The sequence below is a fragment of the Brachionichthys hirsutus genome, chromosome 2 (genome assembly GCF_040956055.1).
Source record: "Brachionichthys hirsutus isolate HB-005 chromosome 2, CSIRO-AGI_Bhir_v1, whole genome shotgun sequence".
NCBI lineage: Eukaryota > Metazoa > Chordata > Actinopteri > Lophiiformes > Brachionichthyidae > Brachionichthys > Brachionichthys hirsutus.
The window spans coordinates 4,332,720-4,360,095 of NC_090898.1; the positions used below are offsets into that span (position 1 = coordinate 4,332,720).

At 43.1% G+C, this 27,376-nt stretch overlaps 1 protein-coding gene across 1 annotated transcript; it reads right to left on the bottom strand.

Moving 5' to 3' along the window:
• Positions 1 to 726: 726 nt before the first annotated feature.
• On the bottom strand, positions 727 to 25,400 carry mib2 (MIB E3 ubiquitin protein ligase 2). The gene is made up of 19 exons (XM_068747397.1): positions 25,370 to 25,400; positions 21,661 to 22,047; positions 20,639 to 20,810; positions 13,704 to 13,810; positions 12,239 to 12,433; positions 12,004 to 12,146; positions 11,560 to 11,667; positions 11,322 to 11,426; positions 10,447 to 10,609; positions 9,542 to 9,675; positions 8,398 to 8,546; positions 7,707 to 7,863; positions 6,426 to 6,580; positions 4,320 to 4,446; positions 3,934 to 4,194; positions 2,131 to 2,309; positions 1,859 to 2,052; positions 1,463 to 1,528; positions 727 to 968 (listed from the first exon to the last, which is right to left on the bottom strand). Exons 1-19 carry the CDS (start codon positions 25,398 to 25,400, stop codon positions 727 to 729), a joined length of 3,075 nt encoding a protein of 1,024 aa, XP_068603498.1.
• Between the last annotated feature and the right edge of the window lie 1,976 nt (positions 25,401 to 27,376).

Here is a 27,376-nt window from a genome sequence, read left to right on the forward strand (position 1 = left end):
ACAACTGATTCAAGGACATTAGTAACACCACCTTTCACACGCAATAAAAAAATCTGTACTAAAAACCCACAAATGTAACCAGAGAGAAATGAAACAACAGCAACTACACACTCATGACAACACAGTCCTTTTTCAGCTTTACAATATGCATATATTCATGCATATATAGTGTGTATTTCCCCCTGCATACAGGCGAGTGGTCGGGGACTATGTAGAGCCTTCAGTTATATCCGCTCTCTGGGCAGAGACTAACACTGATTAATAGAGGATGAGAGCAAACAACTTACAGGAGGGGCGAGAAGATGGGACTGATTCTGCACAGCCATGTAAACAGAGACAGCCAGAGGGGATGATGGGTAACAGACATCCACTTAAAGCAGCAAAGAGAGGACTCATCACAGAAGGTCAGGGTTAGGCAGGCGTGAGAAAAAAAAAAAGGTGGGCGGGAACATTTCTCCAAGATACTCAAAGTTTGGCAGCGCCACTTAACAACGTGGCTTTTTTTTTTAGCAACAAGCTCGGTGGAACATTAGTTCTGAATTTAACAAAAAGTTAAAGTTATTGATGTATTCCTGCTCGAGAGAGAGACACTGGTCAGATTTCAAAATACAATAAACAGTAAACTCTCAGCTTCCTATTGTTAGGCGACCTATCGGCTGAGCGAGTACTTGATCACTAGGCGGGACATCCTCTTTGGGCTGTTAAGAGCTGCGGGGACAAAGCGGTTCAGACGAATAACTGGATCCGCTCGCGGATGGTCTGTCTGCAGATTGGACAGGTCTTCAGCGCTGCGCTGCAGTCGATGCAGGACGCGTGTCCGCACTGGAAGACCAGCTTGATGTGGTTGTCGATGCAGATGGGGCAGGTAATTCTCTCCTCCATCTGGCGGTAGCGAGACTGCAGCTGCTCCAGCAGGTTGTGTTGCTCCGAGTTCTCTGTGCCGGGGCTGCAGTCCACTTCTGTTTGGTCTGTGGGGGGGGGGGGGGGGGGGTTAATAGACATTCTCCTTAAGGAGGCTGGGCAACGTGTTCAAAGATAATAAGACGTGTTGCTACGACGACTACGACCGTGCTGTAGACATCATAGAATAACTTTCTGTTTCATTGGAGGCTTAAAGAAGGAGCTTCAATCTCAGACACCTTTAAGAATAATAACACGACTAATATAATAATATTTTAATGGGCCCCTTCCACAGCAAATATGACTTCAGAGTTCATGCGTTCACTTACAGGCTATTTGTACAGAGAACTTCGTCATAAGACAGTAAAATCACCTGAAGCTCTTCATCAGCAAAACCCAAATGCTAGTGATGGATCACAGGTGACATTACCGCCACGTGTTCACATGCTTGGCCAATGTAATAGTAGCCTGTAAGAATTCACTGCTGTGTGGATGTTGCTGCTGAATTCCTAATAACTAAAACAATGAGACGTCTTTATTATTCCTGAGGGGCGTTTCTTACCTTGCCTGATTTTCTTGGTGATTGTGACTTGGCATTTGATGCATTTCTTCATTCGATGGGCACACTCTGTTTAGACAAGGACAACTACTGAGATTTTTCAAATGCGTAATTTGACGAGACATTCATAGACCCTTTTTAATATTACTGAAAGCCTCACAAGACCATTTTATTAGATATAACCAAAACTAGCTGTCAATATTAAACATGCTGCTGTGATTTACAGTACATCCATGGAAACACTCTGACGCATGCTGAAGAACACCGAGTTGAGTTCATAGGTTATTAATATAAACATACAATTTATATACAACTGTGTTTTTTTGCATTCACTTATATTCTGGAAATGATTGAAACTGTGATGCGCTCCTCCAGGCCCCGCCCATCATCTCCACCCACCTTCACAGGCCACGCTGTGCTGGCAGGGAGAGAAGAGAACCAGCAGAGCGAGCTCAGAGCAGATGAGGCATTCACTGGGTCCTGGTGGCGTGGGAAGAACCAGGTTGGTCATCGTGTTGGGAGTAGTGTGGACCCGTCGTAAGCTGGCGCTGCTCAGGCCCTGTCCACACGTGATGGCCTGCAGACGCTGCAACCTGACAGACACACGCAGCAACATTTTCCCACAGTGAATCCTACGTTCCGCACGTTTCTGTGTTTCTGCCTTTCATTACCTGTGTTTCTCAGAGAAGCTCTTGATGAGCTGCAGCATGGCGCTGTCTGCCACCAGGTCCAGGGGGCTCTTGCCCTTATGGTTAGCATAGTTGATGTCAGCCCCTTCCTGCGCTAGAAAACAAGCGATAGCTGCCCCCGCACTCAGCTCAGTGTTCCCTAGAAGACCTGACATGTGCAGCTGTGGACCGACACGACGGACGCAGGAAGAGAGGATGAGGAAAAACAGAAAGTGGGAGAAGAAGACAGAGTTAAAACATTATAAATGCTTATAAGGATGCTAGAACTGATCTTAAAGAAATGATTGGAGTTGAGAATACTTTGAAAACTCTGTCAAGGATACAGATCATTTTGAAGCAAAGCCAGCTTAATCTCCTTAAGGCTGACACAGAAAGATTAATTTAGTAAGACCCGAAGAACTCCGCCAATTACTGAATGATGACAGCGGCCAAAATGGCCCTGATCAAGGCATCTTCAAGTGTGTATGTGTGTGTATGTGTGTGTGTGTGCGCGCGTGCACTGGGGAGCTGCAGTGTTGGCGGTCATGTAGACTGGAAAGGACATTCTTTATCTGACACCCAGAGATGCAACCACTGAGCTCCGAAATGTGTGTCGAACTCAATTAAACTCGTTATAGGAAGCATCAAATATATTACATATTGATTTCAAATGCTTATTTTCCACCAAATATCAAAGCCGTGCCTGGTGTTCGTGGTGGATGGGTACATGAACCTTTGTGAAAAGATACTGGAGAGTTTTTGAGTCATGCCAAGGGAAACACTCGTATGAGACAAAATCCACTCAGAATGGGTCTACAGCCAGCTCGTAACCATGGAAACTGAAAAAGCTAAAATGACAGAAATCCCTAAATAGCAGAAGGCACCACTTTGGTAACTGGTTGCCATGTGCACAAAGGTTTGTGTTAATGGTGGGGATGATAATCCCATAGTCCTCTGCTAGACTCATGGGATTACTGGACTGTGGTCGTATCCACAAAAAGATGCTGTGTTCACTAGAGCTCCCTAATTTATACTGTGTGCTCTCCTCTCTTCCACCATCAGTCTCTCACTCAACCCGTAAGAGATTAGAGTTAAAGATTGGACTTTTTTTTTTAAAGAACTTCATCCTAAATGTTTAGACTTCCACCAGAATCCCAAATGTTATGTTTTCGTACAATTTAACAGCAACATTTAGAAATATACCTTCACACCGTCCCTTCAGGACTTTCCTTTTACTTTCCTCTCACTTAAGCCGACCCGTCGACATGACCCGTTTACACAGCAAACAGGGTGCTCTCTCTTCAGCTAATAGTGTCCTTGGGGTCATCCTGACGGACATCCTTTACCTCTTTCCTCATTCATTTACCTGGAAAAGTCAACTAACTACTTTATCCAAGATTAACCCCCAGATTATAAACAAAGCCCTGAACATCTTCTTGCTCCGTTTTTGTTTACCATCCCTCCCTGCTTCAAAACTAAGTCTGTTGTTATCCGTTAAGTCTTTTTTACTCCACCATGCGTCTGTCTTAAGACTGCATTAATCCTTTTGTCCCAAGTTCAGCCATTTAGTGCCTGTTAACTTGCCATTCAGCCTATATTTATTCCTCCCTGAAGGTTTCACATAAAGCTCTTTTAGCCTTCTGTTTACCTCGGATTGTCACTTTAGTAACCACCTTTTAGACTTTTTCCATTCATAGTGATAGTTCTTCCTTTGCGCTCATCTTTTGTTGTCTCTCTTTCAAAAATACCCAAAACTACTGTAAACAGTAACCATTTCATCCCAAGAACCCCCCCCTACACACTCACCCTGCAGTAAAGTGATGTAAAGGTGCAGCCTTCGCTGCTCTCCTCGGTGCTGCTGGTTGCCACGGTGGGGCCGAGCATGACGTTGGCAAGCTGTGGGCGGAGGAGTGCCACATGCATGGCCGTGTCTCCGTCCTCGTCCTCCATGTTGACGTCGGCGCCCTCAGCCACCAGGAGCTGAATCAGTTCTGTGTGGCCCTGGGTCACCGCTAGCTGCAGTGGGGTCTGGTTCCGGTTGTTGCGGATGTTGATGTCACAGCGCCCCTGTGGAGAGGAAACAAACATTTTCTCACCTGAATAATTACCTAATTACTATATCATGAAAACTCATCTATCATAAAATCCCATATGAATCTTAAAAGCAGCAGTTGGACTAATGTTTTGCTCACCTCCTTGATGAGGATCTCGGCTACATCGCTGTGGTTGTTGAGAGCTGCAAGATGCAGCGCGGAAAAGCCGTCCTCCTTCTTAACGTCCACCAGCTGCCGCGCTCGTGCTAGGATCTTCTCGGTGGCCCTGCCGGCAGGACAAACGGCAATCTGGATTAGTCATAGCTTGAATTAATAACAGTAACAGCCCACTGCAATTTTGCAGCTCTCCCTTTTGAAGGCACATGGATGCTGCAGCTTGCAGGAAGAACACGTGGCTGTTGTTGAGGCTGCCGATCTGGCATCCATCTAGTTTAAGCCAAGTTTAGTTAAAACCACGACTATAGCCACTCATTGAGGCGAGGCAGCCTTATCCTGCTGGGTGAAGAGAGGCCACGCTGTTGAGTCGTCCTCTGTTCTGTAGCTCACCTTGTGATGTGTGAAATCAAAGCCGGCAGTCTCAGTGAGCACCAGGAAGCGAGCATACGACCGTGAGGGTTTGGTGTGATGTGACTCAACCTTTCCATGGATGTTAGGCAAATTAAATTATGCCCGTGTTTTTCAACCTTGAGGTCGTGAACCCACTTGGGGTCGCCTGGAATGTGTAGTCATTGATTAAAATAAATAAATAAATAAAATTAAATATATTTTTAATTATCAAATATATATTTAATTATAATTAAAGCACCACACACGTAACCAAATAAAAATAAAGCTCATGCGTAGCTTGGTTAGTCCAATCATGTGACTGCATGCGATTCTAATTTACGAGAACAACTGACTGGAACTATTCTTCAACCAGTCCAGACAGAGACACTTACTGCCCCACCTCAGACATGTCAAAGTTTGACTGGGTGAGGGACCCATTCCACTGATACTGGTGAAGCGGACCCGTCTTCCACTTCCCTAATCGTTACTCCAGTGTGTTCATGAATATTCAAAAAGTGTGATTGAGGGATGAAACCTTATTATTGTGAGAACATTCCATTTTCCCTGTGCCTCTATCTGCCTAGTCATTGGCCCTCAAGACTCAAACACCTCCAATGTCAAAAGTGGAAAGCCCAAAACTAGCACAGTCCTAAGGCGGCGCTGAAGCTTGAAGACCTAACGCACATCATATAAAATAGCTGAGCCGATGTTTCCCTTCCTTGGTCCACTTGGAAACACAACACAAAGTTGTTGGGGAAGAATTAAGTAAAAAAAACCGTTCATATCATCATTTACCTTACCGGTAATTTAAAAACAAAATGTCACTACAACCCTCTAAATAAGCGCTAACACAATCTACGATACATCCTGGCACTTTGCAAAATGTACCAGGTACTATCCTAAACTGGACTAAGTGTAGTTCGGAAAATTGCGAGAAGAAAAATCAACATGTGAGGCAAAACTATGCAAAAATAATTGTGATTGCATTGATGCTGCCTGGAAGCCTGCTCTGGTTGACCTGCGTGGGAGACAAGCTCCAGTCATAATGGACAGTGTTGAATGACTACATTTGAATGTTTTTACTATTTATTTAAACCATATATTATTTGTCCCTTGTGTGACTAATGTCTTCATATCACAGGAAATTATCTACATATTTGTGCTTAAAAACTCATGAGAATAAAACGTCATATATCGATTGGACCCTAATTACAGGAACTACAATTAGTCTGGTAGAGAGTTTAGATAAGTATCCTCCTGTTGGAGCAGAACGCAAAGAAACAAAGAAGGGACCAAAACCACAAAGGCAATCAGACTCCCCAGGAGCATTAACATTTCCTTAATGAATGCTAATGCTCACCGGCAGTCATGAAACCTGACTAACGAATCTCCTGGAGTCTGTAGCATCTATCAAGTGAAGGGTTGTCCAGGTTTGTCTTTGTTTTCTGCTCCAACAGGAGGATAATTATTTAAACTCTCTACCAGACTCTCAGAACTGAAGAATCCTCTTGGATGAGAGGTGAAACGTCTTCAATCAAACTTGAACAAGTCCAGTTGATTCTTCTTCTTTTTTTGCTCTTCGTGATTTACCATGACCTGGATGACTGAGAACCGACACAGACATAGGTGCGGTATCTCAATCGAGGTCCAGGCTTTAAAATGTACTCTCATGAAGCTTTGGATGCAGTCTCTACTCACAGTTTGTTTCCTTTGAGGGCGGCGTGGTGCAGAAGGTTGAAGCCTCTGTGGTTCAACTGGGTGAAGTCGATGTTGGGCACCAAGACCAGGATCTCGATGATACTGCGGAAATCTTTAGCGATGGCGTCATGGAGCGGTGTGTCCCCGTAAGAATCCTGAAACACAAAATACATAGTGGCTCCCAATCAGTCTGGCCGAGGCACAAACTGGGGCTGAACTGGTGCTGTATGCATTTTCCTTTTCCAGAGATGTGACAAAGTCATATTGTGGGTCAAATTTATTACACCGCTTCAGACAGGAAGCGCCCGATCCAGTATGAGAGACACGTGTACAAGAACGAGAGGTGTGCTCAGCGGCTAATGCTAGCCACAGCACAAAACAAAGCATGCTAGTTCAATACGACATTATCTCATCTTTGACTAGATGTGTTCTGTATGACAACAAAATCAAACGCTGCAAAGGCATCACCGAAGCAGTCACCATTTGGCAAAAGTCATGATGCATATCCAAATGGTTGTAAAAGCTAGCTTGAAACAGCTCATTAAAAAAACTGATATGATATTCAATAAAAGGAAATATGTTTGCGAGAACTCCCGGCTTTGTGTCAAGAACAGCACACTTGACGTGCAATATAATAAGATGCAATGTGTGTTTTATGCTGATAAATACATTGATAACACTTACTGTGAAATATCTTTGCCAAAATTCTAAGAACGACCCGTTGGTGTGAGTGTGTGTGTGTGGCTGATTGTCTGTCTCTGTGTTGCCCTGTGATGAACTGGCGGCTTGTCTGCAGCACACACAAGGATAAACTCCAGGCTGCTGCTTCATGTTTTTAGTTAAGCAGCTACTCTGCTCAAGCAGAAAATGTAAGCAGTTAGTGAATTCCAGGCCTGAATTGAGGCGTATTAGACCTCAAAGGAAGAACTAAATTGCTGAAGAAAACATTTACTTTAAAATGATCTGGTACAAAAAAGTAATTATTATCATTATATAAATTAAACTAAAGGATGTGTAAGTGACAAAAGTAACTGATGTTGGTTTTCTTAACATGAACTGTGTCCTTCCTGTGCTTTATCACCCCAAAAAACTTTACTCCCTTATCAGATGTGACACAAATGGCAGCTCAGTTCATGATTAGAAAACCAGTGGTGCTCTGTACCGCTAGTATATCTAGAGAATAAATCAAGACCAAATATTGTCGTTAAATAATATGAATGGACAAATGTAGAGTGACAAAAAAGCAATCAAAGGACTGTGTGCAGTAACATTCATTCTCACCTGGAGGTTGACATCAGCTGAGTGTTCGGTCAGCACTCGTACCATGTCAGTGAAGCCCTTGTTGACAGCAATGTGCAGTGCCGTGCACATGGAGTTATTGAGGAGGTTGACATTCGCCCCCTTGCTCAACAGCAGCTGTGCAATCTCTGCCTGATTTCTAAAATCAAAGACATCAATAAGAGAAAAAGACACTTACAAACTAGAAAAGCACTCAGAGAGTGTAGACCTCCGCCAAGCAGCTCGTTCCCCTCCTAACTAAATGTACACACCTTCACGTGCTTATTTTGAGAACCTAATGGGAGCTACATAAATCTCAAAGGATAGATATCCACAAATATCCTTTTTAAACCCTAACCTGTTGCTAACAGAGTAAACCACCGCTGCAGGCCAGTAGTAAAGTTATTTTTGACAAATACAAATTCCATAAGAGATGCTGTCAGATGCTGACTTCCTGAGCATCCTGCAATTTGTAGACTAGATAAGCTGTAGCGGTCTGATTAGGCGTCACTTCTGTGAATGGATTATCACATTACAAGGAAAGAGGAGAAGGACTGAACTCTATGTGAACCCGTTAGCCTCCAGGTTATGCTAGAGCCACAGAGAGCTAAGGTTTATCTATCCTGCTGTGAGCTCATTGAATGTCTGCTTACTCTATTTGCTCCATTTGTGCAGAAAAACTGTGTGTTCTCACCCAAAGGCAGTATAGTGCAATGCCGTATCTCCGTCTTCATCCTTGACTTCAATGGAGCCGTTGGCCTGCAGCAAGGCCTTCACTACCTCCATGTGGCCTTGGTGAGCAGCGACCTGCAGTGCAGTCTTACCCTGGTTCTTAATGTCCACCTGCCCAGGAACACATACGTGGGTCAATGCTTTATTAGCAGCTGCAAATGTCTGGATACAAACAGAGCTCAACGCAGAGTGGCTGGAAATAATCTGAGCATGAATGACAATCATGTTCATCACACACATGACACATAATCCTGATCAGTTGATTAGTCGTCACCGAGTTATAACACGTGACCAGGGACATTACAAATAAGCATTTATATTTAATGGGTTAGTAAAATAAAATAAAAACACACAACAGTAATTGAATAATATACATGATTACAAGATTAATCTGCAGTCTAAACTGAGTGATAAAACAATAATTAAACAACATCTCATGACAACATCATGCAATAAGATAAAATCTAAAGGTAATTAAAGATTAATTTAAAGATTTAAAATCTACTTTTGCTCAAATTCGTAAAAATATTGTTCACCAAGTACATTTGATATATATCTGGCAACGTTTTTTTCATCATACATCTGATCTCCTGCTAACTTCTGATGTTTTAATGTCATGTACATTATTCTTGCATTAGCTGCGACAGCTTGGATCACAGGGGATGGATGGTATGTGAGGCTGTTCTTTCTTGTTACCCAGTTGGAAAAACTATCCTCAAAGCAAAAGGACGATAATCATCATCATATAATTCCCTCATATAAACTTACACTGTGAAAGAACGTGTTGATTCCTTTTTGTATGTGATAATGAATAATGGGAGTCAGCAAATTTCTCAAGAGCCGGAGGAGAAACGTATTGACTGGAAATGTATGTCATCATTTTCATACCGTTTGAGTTACTGGTAAGAGTTAATCATTTTGAGGGATACCGGAGTCGTACAACATTTGGCTAGCGCAGCATTAATCTTAAATTTCTGTGTTCAAAATGACAATGGTATAACGTTTCCATCTCATTTAGCTTGTTAAATCTGAGCTTTAATTTTCCCATCCCAAGTCTTGGTGTCCTTGTGGAAAGGACACTGGAATGCACAGCGAATGCGGCTCACCTTGTCAGGATACTTCTGCACCAACTCCCGCACCTTATTTGCACTGCCTTGAGCTGCTTCGATTACTAGTCGGCTGGGATTGTCCTGCTCCGTGGACTGAGACAGCAGCTTTTCCAAAACTGAGATAACAGTACCTTAGAAGAGATATAATCAGAAAGAGAAAGGGGCGGAGGGGTAGGAGAAATGGGTTGTGAAGAGGGGACAGACAAAAGAGACAAAATTAATCATTTAACCTCCTCGGTCCAATATATGATTAATGCGAAGGACAGGGTGAAGAGGAGAAAGTTGATTTGCTGTGGCGACCCCTGATGAGACAAACCGAAAGAAGAAGACGACGTCTAATATAGGATTAGACAGGGTTGTTGTAAAACCTTCCAGAAAGTCAAAAACTGCACCACACTGGTTAAAACGCTGAGTCATGAGCTGAGCTCCATCCAAAACCACAGGAAAGAGTTAAACTGTACCTCCATGCCAGAAAACCCGAGCACACACATTCAGAAACATACACAAGCAGAACACACGTGATTCTGTCATCAACTGGCCACCAGCTTTGGTGAGCACATGCAGAATATAATTTTAGTCATGATTATGAAACAGCTGAGAATGTATGAAATGACAAATGTCTGCAGAGCTGCCAAAGCCATCAACATGCAGTACGGTGACATTCTGTAGAGGAGAGCATCTGAAGAAATGCCAGCCGCCGTGAACACTGCTAGAAAGAAGAGAGAGGGAGGGGAAAATGAGTCTGCAGCCGTAAATACCGCCGTTGAAGGTTGTGTGTTCAAGCAAGCATGGCAGAGACAGAGCTGGAATGAGGGCACGGAAAGATGAATGAACGCAGGCGGAAGGTAACGCTGCAGCTGGAGTGTTAAAGATGAAGCCCTTCATCCCAGCAGAGGCCTTACTTCCAGCTTCGTTGGGGTTCTCTGCCGTCATGAGGTTGGCATCCATCTCTACGGGCTGAGCCGAGAGGCACGCGGGGTTAAATGTCCACGTCTGGCCTCCAAACGCCACACGTAGGTCGCCGTCAGCATATACTTTCAGCACCTTTCCAATTTGGCCAAGAACCTGGGGAGAAAACAGCGAGTAAGGTAGACGACGCATGGATGAGTGAGAAAATACTTTTTTACAAGGCCAAAAATAAAGACGTTTCAAAGAGAGGAAAAAATAATCTACCACAAACTATTTGTGGTATTTATAGGAATAGTTTCTGTACCTCCTTAATTTGAGGTAAATAATGAGGCCACATTTAACGAGAAGGACCCAAACTTGATTGCTTCCTGATGTACACCCAATCTTTAGAGTAAGTCACCATTAAGTCGGAGACATTTCTGCCAAAATAAGACTTCACACCTTAGTAAGCGACGTGGTGAACAGCACGCACGCAGACAGAGCACCTGAATGCACCGCAATTTAGAGCCGAGATATTTCACACTAAAGTCAAGTCTTTAGCGTGAAATTCCAAGTCACACACACAAACAATTCAAGTCCAGATTCAACAAGCTGCAACTTAATTACATCTACTCTTGTGCAAGTCTTTCCACAAATCTAATGTCTTTTAACATTTTGTCTCCCTTGCAATAAATTATTCGTTAGTCGTTCATTCCAAGTCAAAGAAGCAATCTCAAAATCCGCAAACGAGAAAAGCCGCCATGACACTATTTTGTGATTCATGCCTGAAGTCCGACTCAAGTTCATCCTCTTCTCATATATGAAACAAATGCAAAAAATACCCTTACAAGTTAGTACAAGTTAGTGTTATCAGGCTAAACGGGCATACAGGAGCCATGCTGTCTGTCCACTCTCCATGGCCAGCCTGCAGTCTCTTCACGCTCTCCGTGTCTTCCAACACTCTGACTCGCTCGCCAACCCCAAACGTGTTCACCTAGTGGACACGACGACAAGTTGCGAGTGAATATGCAATGTTATTGAAGTCAGTGAAAGTATTCTGACAATCCAGCCAAACTTGAAGATATGAAGTGAGATCAAGTGGACGAGACTTAGCTGGAGCTCAGTACCTTGGTGAGGGCCCCTGGATGGAAGGTCCAGCGGATGTTATTGCTGTACTGGACTCTGATGTCCCCTCGGTCAGTGATTCTATGAACAGTCCCAATCCGGCAAATGTACTGCAAACAAACGTAGGCTGTTTCACCCGTGGTCGACTTCTGCGTGTCTGTGACCTTAATTTCCCCCTAAGCAGCTGTGATACGAGAGCTGGCTACTGTGTTTCATTTCGCTCTGTTGCACACCCAACGTCCATGTGAACCACTCACATAAATATTCTGTGTATCGTGCTCAAGAGACATGTGTGAGGGCATGTTGGCAGAAAACATAGTGAGTATGTACAATGTGCAAGTTTGTTGCGCTTGTGTTTTAATTATTCATTGCACAAACTCAATATGGAGTTTAGGAAAGGATTCTCTTGTTTCACCGTCTGGAATTTTAGGAATTATTTGAAGTACCTCTGCCATTTTGGGGTTCCACCCTCCGTGGCCCTCCTGCATCTGTCGGAGAATGTCCACCTCCAAGAGACATTTGACCTTGTCGCCATGCTGGAAGGAGTGGCCATCGGAACTCTCCTGGCGCCGCAGCTCCGCATGCTCTCCTGGATGAACGAATATCAGCATCAAGAACGAATAAAGAAGTAGACCTGCAAAATGAATGGCTTTAAACAGAAGAAATTAATGTCTTTCTTACCTAGTTTTGGGAGATGATCTTTGAAATAGGCGCCTCCTTGACCATCGGACACATATTTAAGGTCTACCTTGCCCTTGTGTCCCATTCGGTAGACATTAGTGGTGCCATTAGTCCAGGTGACACTGGCCACACTTCGACCAGACTCTGTGTCCCAGCCGCGAATGTCCACTACCTTCCCAACCTTACCCTCCCCGCCTATGCACACATCAATGCACACAAACAAACAAACACAGGTATGCAATAAATAATGAATCGAGTGTGGGAGGGAGAAGGGAGAGAGACGGCAGCAATGAAACAGCAGTCAGCTCCTTAAAAATGTACAGTATGTCATTCAATCAAGACCGGGAGACAAACGTGTGAACAGGAGCGTCATTATCCATGATAACATCTGACAAACGCAACACAAAAGTGAGATGACAGACATGGGAGTCTGAGAAACATTTTCCCTGTAGGGTCACAAGTTCAATGGAATTCATTTTCATTTTCTAGAAGCAGGTCACGCCTTTATGGTTTTGCCATGGATCAAACTTGACGAAACACAAAAGACACATTGCTAGTGTGCACGCTGTGACACAATGTACGAATGTAAGAAAGCCCTCAGTAAGCCATTAAAGTCGTCACAATGCCTTGCTGCAGAACCAACAAAGCCAGTGACCCATAAGTCTACATGGTGGGTTGGGGGTTCCTGAGCCCGCTCCGAGCATCCTTTAGGCACCAACACCAGTTAAGCCTGATGAGTGATTTAACCAGTCCTGAGGGTGTTGATTTCAAAGACAACGTGAGGGCATTTTGACTCATTCGCTCTATCCCAGAAAAGGGAGCGCTGCTATTCTCAGAGAGAATGATGACCCCCGCCCCCACCCCCAGACCAGGGAGCATGGACAAATATTATTATTCCCTCTTTCCCGGCCTAAAGGGAACAGTCAAAGGCTTTGATATAGCTCACTGATGGAAAAGGTCTGCTTTCAGATTCTATATAAACCATATCCAAAACCAACCAGTGCAGGCTTTTGTTGTACGTAACCAATCTGGACTCATATTTGTCCCAACATATCAAGCTGTAGACATTCATGGAAGACACAAAAACCCAATTCATTCTTAACACAATTATCTTTCCACACTTTGACTCTGTAGGACAAAGTTGAAGAAACACATGGCTGGAAAAAGAAGGCCCAACATAAATGTTACTGAACAAAGATTCTGCTGAGACAAACACATCTGTGGCACAGACTCATGTGACTCACTCGCTATACAAGTAAATGCAGACATATACTAACGTGACATTTCACGGGTTAATGAGACATGAGGTAGGAATGGTATTCTGGGCTGTGGATGGTGAGACACTTTGAAAGCCACTTCATACTCAAGAGGGCAGGGGGTTGCTGAGCTGGCAGCAACAAGCTAATAGTTAGAAACGCACTCACACACACACACACACACACACAGACACACACACAACACTCACCGTCTTGGTTGCCCCAGTCCCAATCAGTTCCACGAACCACTTTAACCCCCTGGAAGATTCCTTTGAGGATGATTCGTGGGAGGTTCTGCCTCGATGCCAAGCTCACTCTGTGATGAGAGCATGAAGACACGGCTAATTAAAGGACTGTACAAACCAGCTGAGATGCCATTGTTACGGTTTCTGTACTACATTGACCAAGTACAGTAGGACATTATTGGAGTTGTCCCTCCCACGTAATTCTTGTTAGTCACATATCTGATCAAATTCTTTTTTATTTATTTGATCATGGTGGGAGATAAATATATATAAACTGGTCATAATCGTGGATGCACATTTTGCACACATCACTATAAACTCGAAAGTGCTAATCAAATTAAAACAGTGATATGAGCTGCATCAATCAATCAATAAAAAAAAAAATACTAGTTTCAAAATCCCCAAAATGGACATAAGCAAAAAAGAAAAAAAAGACAGAACCAAACAAATTTATCTTGTTGAGCTTTAATGAGGAATGTATGTAAATATAAAGACAGGACACATGAGAATATTCGTCTATCAAAGTACCGGTAAGTACTTGGTTTAAAAAAAAAAATGAACAACCCCTGAGAAAAACCTGCAATCTCAACTGCAATGACATTCATTCTGACCGGTGCGACATCCTCACAGCCCTTACCTTATAGTAAAGATTTGATCAGATCTTGGTGCAAAGGAGCTGCCTATTCCCATACTTGTCGATGAGTGCAAACCCCAGCTTCCATTTAAACCCAATAGCTTTTTGCACAGACTGAAAACTGGGAGAAATAAAATCCAGTATGATTAAAATGAATAAAACCTTGTGAGACCTGTCCTCCTCGTGATGCTCCCACATGCCTCTCAAGAAAAGCTTTTACTTAACGTTACTTCTCTCCCTAGTCAGTTTATTCAGGTCCTTCAGTGATACAGGAGGAAACAGCAGGATGTTTACCTTCCCCAGCTAACAGTCAAAGTGTGGGTCAGAGCTCAGAAAAGGTCCGCTCTGTGATCAGTCTGAGTCTAATCCCTGAACAGCAGAGCTATCAGGAAGCAGGCCACCTCAGGGCAATGCACATGTCAGCACTCGCATGCATAAGTGTCTGTACTCAGGCATATAATGGAAAAACAGGAAGAATGGCTGTATTGTACCTTTTTTCTGCATTGCTTCTGTGCAGTTAATTCCTCGGGTTTTAAGAGGTTTTGCAAAATCTAGGATATAAATGTAATACCTCTGATAATGCTAACAAAGACAATGACGGATTTAGAACAGAATTTGCGGTATTAAGGATGGAGGACAAAGAGTGTAATAGTTTGTGTCAATATCCTGCATGAATAACGCAGATTAAAGAGTGGAAGGAGTGACTGAAAAGTGACAAAGAGAAGTTCTGTTTACAACAGGAGCAATAAACCAAATCGTTTTAACAGCAAAGAGGATATAAAGTGGCCGATGAAGAAAAAGCACATCCTCGGTGTTGTTGATGTGCCATTTCTAAGTATAACAACTCTGGGAGAGACAAGAGCTCCTTCATGGGATCAAGATTTCTAATCCCGCTAGGCCAAATGTCACTCTGCTCTCAGACAGGATGAAGACAGACCTGCTCCTACTGACACGACGGCGGGATCAACAGTCAGCCGCTGGCTAGCGCCTGCCAATTCAAGCCGAGTGTAGCGGAATCACAGAGCATGGCGAAGATAGGCACAATGACACCTGCTGTGAGAGCTTAAACCCCGGCTGTTCCTGTACCGGTCCTCACAGCGGCCAAAAAGGCCTAAAGTCACATTTCACCAGCCCTTTCTCATGTTTTGCCCATCAAACAAAGACAACATAATAATACTTGTGTGTTATAATTATGGTTTTATGTCATTATCAGTATCATCATTATTACCATTATTATCATTACAGGTGGTCCTCACTTAACGACTCGTTTAACGACGAATCGGCGTTACGACGGGCTTTCTGAAATTTAAAAGTATGCGGTTAGAAATAAGGAATGCACTGGCTGCAGAATTGTGAGTACGTAGAGACATTGTTACGTACGCAGTCAGAGTAACACAATTCACAGAACGGAGAGGAGGCAAGACGTGACAAATAGTAGTTTTTATTCTTCTCCCCTTTTAGAAGAGAGTATTTCATTCTCCCTCGGAATGTTTTTTCCCCATTCCAGAATGGGGCCACTCACTTAGTTTCTCTAAAATCCCGCATTGGTACCAAACAGAAAATATCAGGAAACGACGGTGCCACAAGTTCGACTGTGGACACTCCTCGTCGTCTGTCACTCCACGTGCAAAGCGACACTTCAGTCGGTGACGCTTCACGTGTTCAAGCTGGGTTATGTTCTGCGATGGCACTGTGGTCATGCAGCCGGATCCTCCGACGTTCCTGCGGTCTTTGTGCGCTCATAAATCAACTATCAGGTATTAGGTGTGGCACTTGAACTCAGTTCAGGTGCGGGCGTGGACACCGCAGTCCACGCTAGGATCGACAGGGGAAAAAAGGAAAATAAAAAATCACCTGGCATATCCAACACAATACACAGTCTAAAAATAAATATAACTATATACACACCAGGAACAATATGTATCATATGTACAGTATAAATGGCCTATACGTATGCAAATATTTTTTGACCACGTCAGTTAACGGGAGTGTCGTTTAACAACGAAATCGTGTAGCTGCGGGATTTACAGAATGTAACTGTCGCTAAGTGAGGATTACCTGTATCATATTATTTGTTGTAGTATAATTATTCGGGAGATTTTCAGCTGAATTTAAGGAGAAAGAAAATACACTGTTAAAGTGCTTTTAAAAGTTGAATGCATGACATTTTAACAGTAATGATCTCAGTATTGATCTAATTAATGGTGATTACAATAATAATCAAACACCACGAGAACAGACTACATTAGATATATACATTTGTATATTATCTTATGTCCATCAACTGAACCTTAGTGTACATTTTATCTACCAAAGCACTGAAACCGTGTCTTTTAAAGTTTCATGAGTGAACATGTGGAAGTCAGTTAATTGATATGCATAAATGCCCAGAAAGGAGCTAGAGAGATTTCATTCAGCTAACAACAAATCACATTTTTAAGATGAAAGGCATTTCCAGCTGGAGGTAAAAGGCAGTGGAAAGGCTTGTTTCAACAGAAACAAGACCGCAAGGGCTTTTTTGAAATGCTCCTCTTAGACAGGATGTTTGACTTTATTTGTACTGTAATACATGCTACTGTGTGACCGTACTTGTACTCTAACATTCTATCTAATAAATATATTCATTCATTCATTCATTCAAAGCTACAGGCCAGTAGGGTTTGTTTTGGTGTGTCTCATACCCGAGTGTGAACAGTGAAGCTTTATGTGCAAAAGAAGGATTACGTAGGCATTTAGTTGACCCAACAGGTGTGTTTTGAATGCTCAAGAGCCGATTAACCGGCTGCAACCGCGTCCGCGTAAACATGTGATACATGCATATGCTGCTTGAGCACTTTCAGCAGGCACACGTGTCACAATGAACGTTCAAGATGCGAGTCTCATCCGAGTCACAAATTAAATAATGTAATGCAATGAGGCATTGTGAGCACGCATATTATTGCATCTTGATTTACACAACGGTATATCCAACAGTTATACCACGCATGGAAGTTGAATTTGTTAATTTGCTAATCTGAGAATGTTAGCACGTTAATCCTGTTACAATCTAATTTCATTACAATGAAACACTAGAGTGCAGCAGATCCGGCTCAACTCCGGCACACCATTTACGATTTTACGTGATCGAAGAGCTCAAGTGAAAGCAAGCTTTCAGCGCTTTGTAGTGATGACACCCTCTGCTTACGGTGAGTCTATAAATACCAAATACTGAATCTATAACATGCTTGGCTCATATGAATGGAGTCTTTGATCTTAAACCCCTCTCCACAGAACAAGATGTTCCCCCTTTTAATGAAATCACGCTAAAGCTTGCCTCTCAAGACGGACCAATAATGAATTACTCATTCGAAACGCTGTTAGTGAAATATGGTTTCAAGAGGTCAGGAAATACAGAGGCTCCGAGTGTTCCCGCTCTTCATTCATCTGATCAGTAGAGTAGTGACGTTCATGTGATGTCCCACCAAATGTTGGCTGAAATAATCACAATGACAAATGGCACGACTACACCGGACAAGACAGACAAATATTCATTGCATTCATGGAAAGATGTCTTTGACACAAGAATGAGGAGACTGGATGACCCAAAGTTAATATAATGAGCAGCAAATCGCAATATAGTAGTCATCATTTCTCCTATTCTATGTCAATATATGATCACAATGCGAAATTAATTTGACAAAAATGAAGGAATGATCAGTATATGAATGAAGCGGCGCATGTAATACTTGGTCAAATCGAGCAAATCATAATGAAGCCATTTACTAACAAGAAGATGTACATTTTGTCAATAAGCACCGGTTAGAAGTCGTCAATACTTCACTAACTGACTTCAGCAGGGTCTCAAGGGGACCCAAGTGTTATCTGCGATCTATTCAGAGGTGCTGCAGACAGAAAAAAGATTTGTTTCTTATCAGCCGAAGTAGCGATGCTCGGCTAATGGGATGCGGAGGCGATATCTGCCTGTTTAAACACAACGCACTTCAACAGCCTTCCTTTGTTCTGTGAGTTTGATCTATATTTCGTATCTTTATGAAACATTAATTAGGGTTTTAAGTACAGTAATCATTTCGAATTAGCTCTCGGTTAACAAAAACAAGCCGTCTCTCTCCGTAGCTCTGTTATTCCACATTTTACTTGTGCTCCTTGCACGCACATCTTATTGACTGGATGGTTTAAAGGACCCAAAATCACCATAATAGTGTATAAACATGGGGAAAGTGAGTTTAAAAAAGTCAGCCTTTCGCACATTCACCCATAAATGCAGGTTAGGATATTTCATATTATGTTTCAGAACTATGTCAATAATTATAAATCCTTATTAAAATGTCTGGAAAACATGCCCCCCGACCCCCCATTCAGCATGAAAAGATATTTGTTAGTGAGAATGAATGTATGTTCACAGATGGGAGGCAGCAGCTTGTTTGGAGGGCCATATAAACACTTTAATGAAGAACACTGCTGAGCAAAGCATCAATGAAAAGAACAACACCTCTGCAGAGAAACAGAGGTTGGGGGGGGGGGGGTGCATGCTTTTGGAGGTAGGAGGAAACCGGAAAACCTGGAGAAAACCCATGCAGACACAGGGAGAACATACAAACTCCATGCAGACAGACACAGATTCGGACCCGGTACCTCCCTGCTGTGAAGCGACAGCGCTTAGTTAGCTGTGTTAGCTATGCCGGCCCACAACTTGTACAATTTTTCTTTCATAAAATTCCAAGTTCTTGGTCTCTATGAGTTGAAGCAGTTTGGAAGGCTTCGTTGCTGTTTGGGTTTTTTCATTCGTTTACTTTGATCATTTCCGTTCATTCATTCTTCTCTCTCTCTCGGCAGTGGGCGTGGCAGAGCACGGCTCGGCAGAGCGGAGCAGACACACCGGATATCCATCTTCCCATTATCCAACTGCTTAAAATCATTTGTTCACCTGTACTACAATCACCAGATTACCCAAAATGTTGTCTCCCGTACCTGCTTCATGTTGTGCTATCGTGTCTTGCTTTTTTGATGCCGTTCCTTTCTCGGGTTATATTTGTTAGTTTTTCCGGTTGGCTGAGTATCTTGAGTTTTTGTTGGACTATTGTATTATGTCCAGCCTGTTATTCTTGAACTAACTTTTGGCTGTGATTTTGTGTTTTCTTACTGGACGTTCCAGCCCGTCTCTCCTTACTGCACCTTTTTGATTGAGCCTCATTTTGCATTTTCCGACCACATATGTAGGGCTATGTCTTATATTGGAATTGCATAAACTTAATTAATTGATCTTTGATCTGACACCAGAGTGTCAGTAGAGAAACCCTCAATCAGCCATTGTTACTGGAGGTCAGGTTAAATAAGAACTGAAGCTTCCCGACGGTCCTGACCCAAGCCAGGTCAGCTTCTCAGCAAAGGCTTCCACAGTAACTGAGCTTAAACTATGCTGTTCTGTGGAGCTGAATCATACTGAATGAAATGTAAAGTATGCATATACATTTCATTTATTCCCCTACTGCACCGATTCAAACATATCAGTGGGATGCTACAATTATAGATACGTTGTGTTGCCTTTGATCAAAAATCATGATTTTCAATGTTTCTTCTAGTTTTCATTTGGACAGCAGGCACAGCGAAATAAGCGTAACAGCATTGGACCTGGACCAAGCCAAATTATAGAAGAAATCTGGGTCATGCATATCACCTCGTTAAAACGAGAGAACAGGCCGTCCAGCTGACATTCAGACAGCGCCTGAAGCAGTTTGGATTTTACTGTGAACTGATGCAGATGAGTGGATTCTGGAGAGGGAACTCACTCCAGCAAATCTGGAGACATAGGCCCCTCGAAATCAGCCCACTAAACATTTGTCCACAGCAAGGTTGAGGGTTGTTTGCCTGAGCTGACTTAACAGAAAAAATATCACCATAGCACAAACATTAATATCCGATTGTCTTTAGCTGGTAGGAGCACCTTTCTGTCGACTTGAACAGCCTGTGACTGACATGAATAAAATAAACTTAACCAAGTGAAGTAAACAAATAAGAACATGGGTGAAAAGCTATGCCTCGACCACACAGGCTGTGGAGACACACCCCAGGTTGATGAAAGTTAATTAGTGGAAAGAGCACTAAGATACCGGTAAGCTCCTGCGAGTGGAAATGGATTTGAACAGAGTAAGCTTTCAAACAGAGACATAATGGGTGACATCGCCATTAGGATTGTAATAAGGAGGTGTGGAGGATGTGGGTAGGCGGTGTGGAGGAGGTGTGGAGGAGGTGGGTAGGCGGTACTCACGGCTGGGAGTGTGCCGTCTCGTAGCGCTCGAAAGCGTGGCTCAGGTCATGCTTGCTGTTCATGTAACACTGGGTGCACAGGTCATAGTCGAAGCATACCTTGCACTTCCATCGCATTCCCATGATGCCATGCTTCTTACAGCTGTCACAAATGATGTTGGAGTGACGCACACCTGAGGGGAAGAGGAGATGGGGGAAGGGATATAAATTCAACATGTCTGGGGTTCTTTTGTTGCAAAGATAGAGTAAGGAAGGCTTTGTAGAGTAAGAGGCAGGTATGACACTTGGAATCGCCCTACTAATCCATCTTCATTGATAGAAATGCAAATTTAGACACAGCAAAATAGTAATTAATTCATAGAGCTGAATGGTTTACTGTAGCCTGGCTGAATAATTAGTCATAATGAGCATAGCAAACAAGCACATGAACAAATATGAAAGATACACACATGGAAATGACTTGTCAATCAAAAATGTGTGACCATGGCAACTGATATAAATCACAACCAAATTTGCTTTGTTTTCCTATCAGAGGATTTAGGAATCTGCAGAGACCAAGTATGATGATATCTGTGCAGCTTGAAGCAAGGCTGTCAGTGCTGACCACACTTTAACGTTAAACAGATGAGCATGTGGGCAGTGATGACAAGAAAATAGTGGTGTGAATTAAAGATCAAAATATTATTATCAACAACATTAGAAGCAGAACGTCATTCTCAGGAAATGAGCACAATGTTTGTGGACAGAAGCGTGACGTATGAAACATGTGGGCACATTCTCGGTCTTGTTAATATAGTGTTAGAATAGATGTCTCCTGATCCAACACAGATTTTATCCAGTTTTTGTTATTGCTAAGGAAAATATTTGTGAACAGCAAATTATGTTAGAAAATTGACTTATTTTGCTAAATTGCAAAAAAAAAAAAAGCCTCTAATTTGAACATATTTCCCCACTCGAGTCCAAAAACAGAATCAGGACTGGCCAGCCCAGTATTGCAGTTTGATGCCGGTCATGTGTCCTTACCGATTTGGGAGTTATCATAAAGCAGCAGGTCAAAGGAACCCTGGTATCCGGTGCGGTAGTTGGTGCGTGTGCCGCTGTCCCACTGCACCACCACAGTCTTGTCCGGTGTCGTCGTGCTGCCCTGCCGCCCGATCTCCACCACCGTGCCCACGTGGCCCTCGCCGTCATCCTGGTTTCCCCATTTCCAGTCCAGGCCACGCACCACACGCATGCCCACCTCCATGCTGCCTTTGCTGTGGCCTGGCCGGGGGGCTGAGCGGGGCCTGGCAGCGCTGTCGCTTCCGCTGCTCTGTCTCCGGGATCTCTGGGGGACGGCGGCGGTTTGCGTCAATGATATTGCACCGAGGGATTGCACAAGGGATATGTCCGGGAGCAGCTCAGGGGTAACTGGAAGAAAAATACAGTTCCATGAAAGCTGGTAAAAGTAGAGCGGCCATAGGGATACACTGGCACAGCATTTGAGGGAGTCTTTATCGGCTATTGCTGACAAAGCATCAATGTGAGTATGCTCAGTGGGATCTCTAATCTGACTGTTCACATCACAGGAATACATATTTAAGAGAACGCTGGAAAGTGGTCCAAATCAGAAAAAGAAAAAGATCCAGTGTGGCTTGTGTTGTTGCTCACATATTCTCACTCGGGTGTTGGGTGAGAATGAAGCCTGCCATCCATAAAAAAGCACCTGTAACCCAATGAGTGGTAAACATTGTTGTTGTATGAGACACGTCTGCGGGACTCCTAAATGCAACAGACCATACGTCTCATTAATGTCGAAGCAGCGTTCTTCTCTTTGCTGGCGATCATGCACTGGAGGCCGTGCTGTGTATCATGGCATGTTTCTGTGGAGAGCAGCTGGACATGACTGCTAAACCCTGCTGCGTCTATCAAACCCTGACCTGACACACGCGTAGCAGCGTAACTCCACACAGTATCAGACCTAAATCGGACAGATCTTTCACAAACATGTACTCTGATACGTCTTGAGAAAAAAGCTCCTGAATTCTAAGTGAATGAATATGAATATATGAATATATTTATTAGATAGAATGTTAGAGTACAAGTACAGTCACACAGTAGCATGTATTACAGTACAAGTACAGTCAAACATCATGTCTAAGAAGAGCATTTCAAAAAAGCCCTTGCGGGCTTGTTTCCATTGAAAGTCCTTAGTACATAAATCATTGACATTTAACAATACAAATAAAAATAAAAATAAATTACCCCACAGATGCAAAAAAAGGGGGTGGAGTCGTGACGACTATCTCCGTTTCTGCCCCCCTTACCATAAAGTACCATTTATAACAATAGTATTAAAGTTAAAATTAATAAATACCTAAATCAGTCTGGCTTCCTGAGTGTCTGACCATTAAAAAAAAAAAATCAGTGTTTCCATCCAGTTTAGCGATGACGGCATTGCAGCCTCTGATCACTGTGGCTGACGGTGAGACAGCATTCATGCAAGATGTCCAATTTATGATCCTCTATAAAATCGACTCAGCCTTCAGTATATAGCTTGATTCAGATGTCGGGTTTATTTGAAAGAATATGTCAATGAAAGGGCAGACGCATGTCTGTAATGTGACTGAGATTACAAAGTCATTTGTATAAGCATGAAAACATACAAGATGCAGGGGCTCAAACGAGGGAAAGCGGGCTGCTTATTCCCCATTTTCTGTCCAACACGACAGCTTATCCCCTTTTTATGCACCGAAAATATATCCCAGTCAATTATCCGACACTTAAGCGTGCAACAGAGGAGCTGTCACAGGATGGATGGCTTTCATGCAGCTCCCAGTGTTCTGGGTGAGGGAGGATGAAGAAAATGCCAAGCAGATTTACTAATGACTGACAAAACAATCATGATGATTCTCTAAACGGTCCAAAAAGCTCCAAATCCAAATAGAGAGAGGATAATAATAGAAGTTTAGCAATGTGGGCATGATGGGCTGAGGTGCTGTTTAGCAAACACAGTGAAAAGAAGAAGCTTAAACCTACCACCTAAATTAAAAAAAAAATGTTCTACTCGTCACCTCCACCTCCCACACTGTGTTCCACAGAGAACGCAAACAAGCACTCTGATACCTTATCAGCACTAAACGGTTCAGGACTGGTATTGACAAGGAGACGTGACAACGGGAGATTCAGGGGATGATTACCTACACACACTTCATGTGGGGTTCATCTCCTGCCTCTATTTAGACATGCACATTCCACAAACACATTTAGAGCTCTGTGGCAAAAACATTTAGTAAAAATAAATATCTCCGTCCTCCCAATTCCCAATGCACAATGGTTTCTGATGTTTGCAGATGGCCCCTGCCAGAAAATACCAGTGAATCCCAACATTGCATCCCAAGAGAGGAATTACTGCCTACCAACAAAGCTACTGTTGAAATTCTGACCCAGAATAAAATAAAAAATGAAGTCACTTCCCGAGCTATTAATATTACAACTCAGCTGTCACGGTGGGAAAGCACAAAGGCCGTACAGAAGCATATGAAGCTATTCATAAAGCTTTCAGTGTGACCTTTGAACAAGTTTTAGAACTTTTGTAGGAACCAAAAAATGGAAGCAAACACCCTTGCTGCACATTTGACTGCAACGAAGACAGTTATTTCCAACCAAAAACATATGCAGTGTGAAAGCTCACCGGACCAAACACACGACCAAATGTACGTAGTAACGCTATACGCGGTGCATCTAGGGTAGAGGAAGTACAGCGCGCACACACACACCAGAACAAACATGGGAGAGGGAGGGATTTCCCCCCCCCCACTTTGTCCAATCAACGAGGGTCCCTTTCAACCATGTGATGCTGCTCAGAAGGTTTGGTGCGTTATGAGAACACACAGTGTGAAAGCAGAACCGATACAAGTGATAAATGCAACAATGTTATGACTTTCAGCTCCCCAATTGAACCGAGTCCACTTCGTCAGGTGTGAAAACGACTTAAGACCAAAACATTGTCCAACATACATAACGACTACCTGGTTTGGAGCAATTTAACTACATAAATGGATCGTGTCACAAAGCAGACAAAATGCCTGATTCTTTACCCACATGTTGGGCTGAGCCACGTTTGCACAGCTTCAAAAAGGAAAATGAGTTAGACCCAGTACCGTCAGATAGACAGCTAGCTGCAGTGCAAGGAGGCCTGATGTCTTGTGATATGTGGTCTGACCGGCTCATCTGATATCTCAAAAACAAGAGGCTGGCGTTTTACACATCTCCGCCACAGAACAGATATGCACAGCAAAGAGCAACCAGACGCAGGCTATGACTTTAGCCTAATCAGCTTCAAGAGAATCGCGTAAAAACCTGCTTGAACTGGTTCACGTCAGAAATATCTGGTGGCCAGAGGGCTTACAGGAAAATCAATACGAACCCTGATGAAATAACACATTTATAGAGAATTCTTCTTCCATGTTCGGCTTCTATCTGACCTACATCTCAGCTCTTAAATCTCACTACAACAGATGCACCGTGTAAAAAAATATAATCCTAATGTGCACATAGAATTATATAACCCATATAATATATATAATCGAATTATAAGATATTTCAAAAGAACTCGGTTTGCATGACACTTGATAAGAATTGTTCCAAAAAGCAAAGACTCCTGGAAGCATTCACTTCAAGTCACCCACAACAATCACGTTCCCTCAGTTACTGTGTGTTTAATCAAATTATACTGGCTTTTCATACTTACATCCCATAATCTTCAGCCTACTTTTGAACATGTTTTCACATGTATGATTCCAATGTGGAGACAACACAAGCTTGGCAGTGATGCTATCCCAGTTCAACCAGCAGAAGCATCCTGAGTCCTGAGCAGCAGGATGCAGTCGTTCCGCTAACAGGGGACTGAACCCTCGCCGTCCTTTTCTTAGTATTTGGTTTGTGTTGAACTTTGCACTTTGTTTTAGAACATGTGGTCATTTTCTCCTCTGCTTGCTTGATGGGTTTTTTCTGACAGATGTTACTCAAAGATTGGACAAGCAGGATGCCTTATCTAAAAAATAAAATAATGATATCGAGATTGAAGCAAATAAGTAAATAACAAAAGGAGTGCTAATACTTTGAGACGTGTTTTTGGTAAATACATTACTTTGCATTATAGTGGATCCATTGTACTGTGACCTGACAAGATGGTCGGCAAAGATTTGATCAGTCCTTGTGTTTGCTAAGGCCAGTGTAACATAAGTGTAAGTCCAGGTTCACACCTGAAGTCAAACGTCATTTCAAAAGTCAATATTGAGTCAGACGTTAATAAAAACACATTGTCGTCTCAACATTGTCCCAACTTCTCCCACAGCAAATACAATCAGGATAGGATTCAGTGATTCAATCATTGTTCTAAAATGAATTCAGCACCTACGTTAGAGGACTAAAATCCTTTTGACTCGGATGCTTACAGTAATTTACCACTGTTATATATATATATATACAAGTAATGCAAGGACAACTATGTCCAATTAACTCAAATATATCCATCCTGGACATTGAACCTGACGTGATTATGCTGATGATTTGCATATCTACAGGGCCTCACCCCAGACTGACCGGTGTCACATGGCTGAGGACGTACAGCTGCTACATGAATTTGGTCATTGCACAAGTCTCTCTTAAGCTAACTAGGACGTAAACAGCCTATTTTTCTACTATCGCCATCGGATGAAAATGGAAGTAGCCACGATACGTTTCATGTAAGGACACTGTATGGCTAACGTTACTCTGAAATTCCAGTCTAATGTATTTTACAAGAAAATGTATTGCTCAGCCTCAAAACATCGCGTGGCTGTCTAACAAGAAAGATGTGCCAGCATGACCCAAACAGACAAGACTGAATCTGAAACCGCAGATAAATAAAGCCTGTCCATCTCAGCTGCTTTACCTGTTGGTATGCTGATGGGCTGCAGGGTGAACAAAAAGAGACCCCCAAAAAATGTGGAAGTAGAGGAAGCCGTTCCTTCCTGCTCCTACATGAATACATCAGATTGTTAAAAAAAGAAAAAAGAACAAGAAAATCAGCGGTGCTTTCCCAATGAGATGAAAAAAGACGCCTCCTCTGGGCTGGAGCCCCGTGCTGATGCACTCCCTGAATGAACCGTCCGAGGAGGAGGAGGAGAAGGGGATACAGTGGGAGGAGGACGGCAGCCAGGCCAGTATTCCAGAGATTATATATACAGTAGCCAGCGGTCTCATAAAAACAGTGTCCTCCTGCCGTACAGCTGAACAGCCTGGCTGCAGGAGAGAGAGCCCTGCTGCCGAGGGATGCAGCCAGCATTTAGTCCTTTGTGTATTGTGTCAGCAAGGATTACCGCCGTGGAGGAGGACAGGAGAGGAGAGGAGAGGAGAGGAGAGGAGAGGGAGGAGGAGAGTTGGGAAGAGCGTCTGTGCTCCCCTTGCTCTCGCGTAAAAACAGGCCAATGGGATTCGCTCTGCGTGAGACTCCTCTGGTGCTATATTCCATCACCGAGGACACCGAGCATCAGTAGCACGGCGTGTGAAGCCGACTCACTGCGTTTACCGATCGATCCGTACGGACACATGCGCACCAAGCTCTCCCTGATGATGCACGGCTCTCCCGTTAACAGCCTGCAGGGACGCCGTCCGTCCGCTGTCAATGAGTGCACAAACACAGGGCAGCGGGCTGGGGGAGGGGCGGTGCATTTTGAGTGGAGGTCGGGAAAAAATATTACATTTTTACATTAAA

Excerpts from the sequence above, each read along its gene's own strand:
- mib2 (XM_068747397.1), bottom strand. The coding sequence starts at position 25,400 with ATGTTCAAAAGTAGGCTGAAGATTATGGGAT. Across the intron at positions 10,610-11,321 it reads GGACAGACAGCATGGCTCCT|GTTCTTGGCCAAATTGGAAA; the intron begins GTATGCCCGTTT and ends TTTTCTCCCCAG. Across the intron at positions 2,310-3,933 it reads TTACATCACTTTACTGCAGG|CTGCACATGTCAGGTCTTCT; the intron begins GTGAGTGTGTAG and ends GTCGGTCCACAG.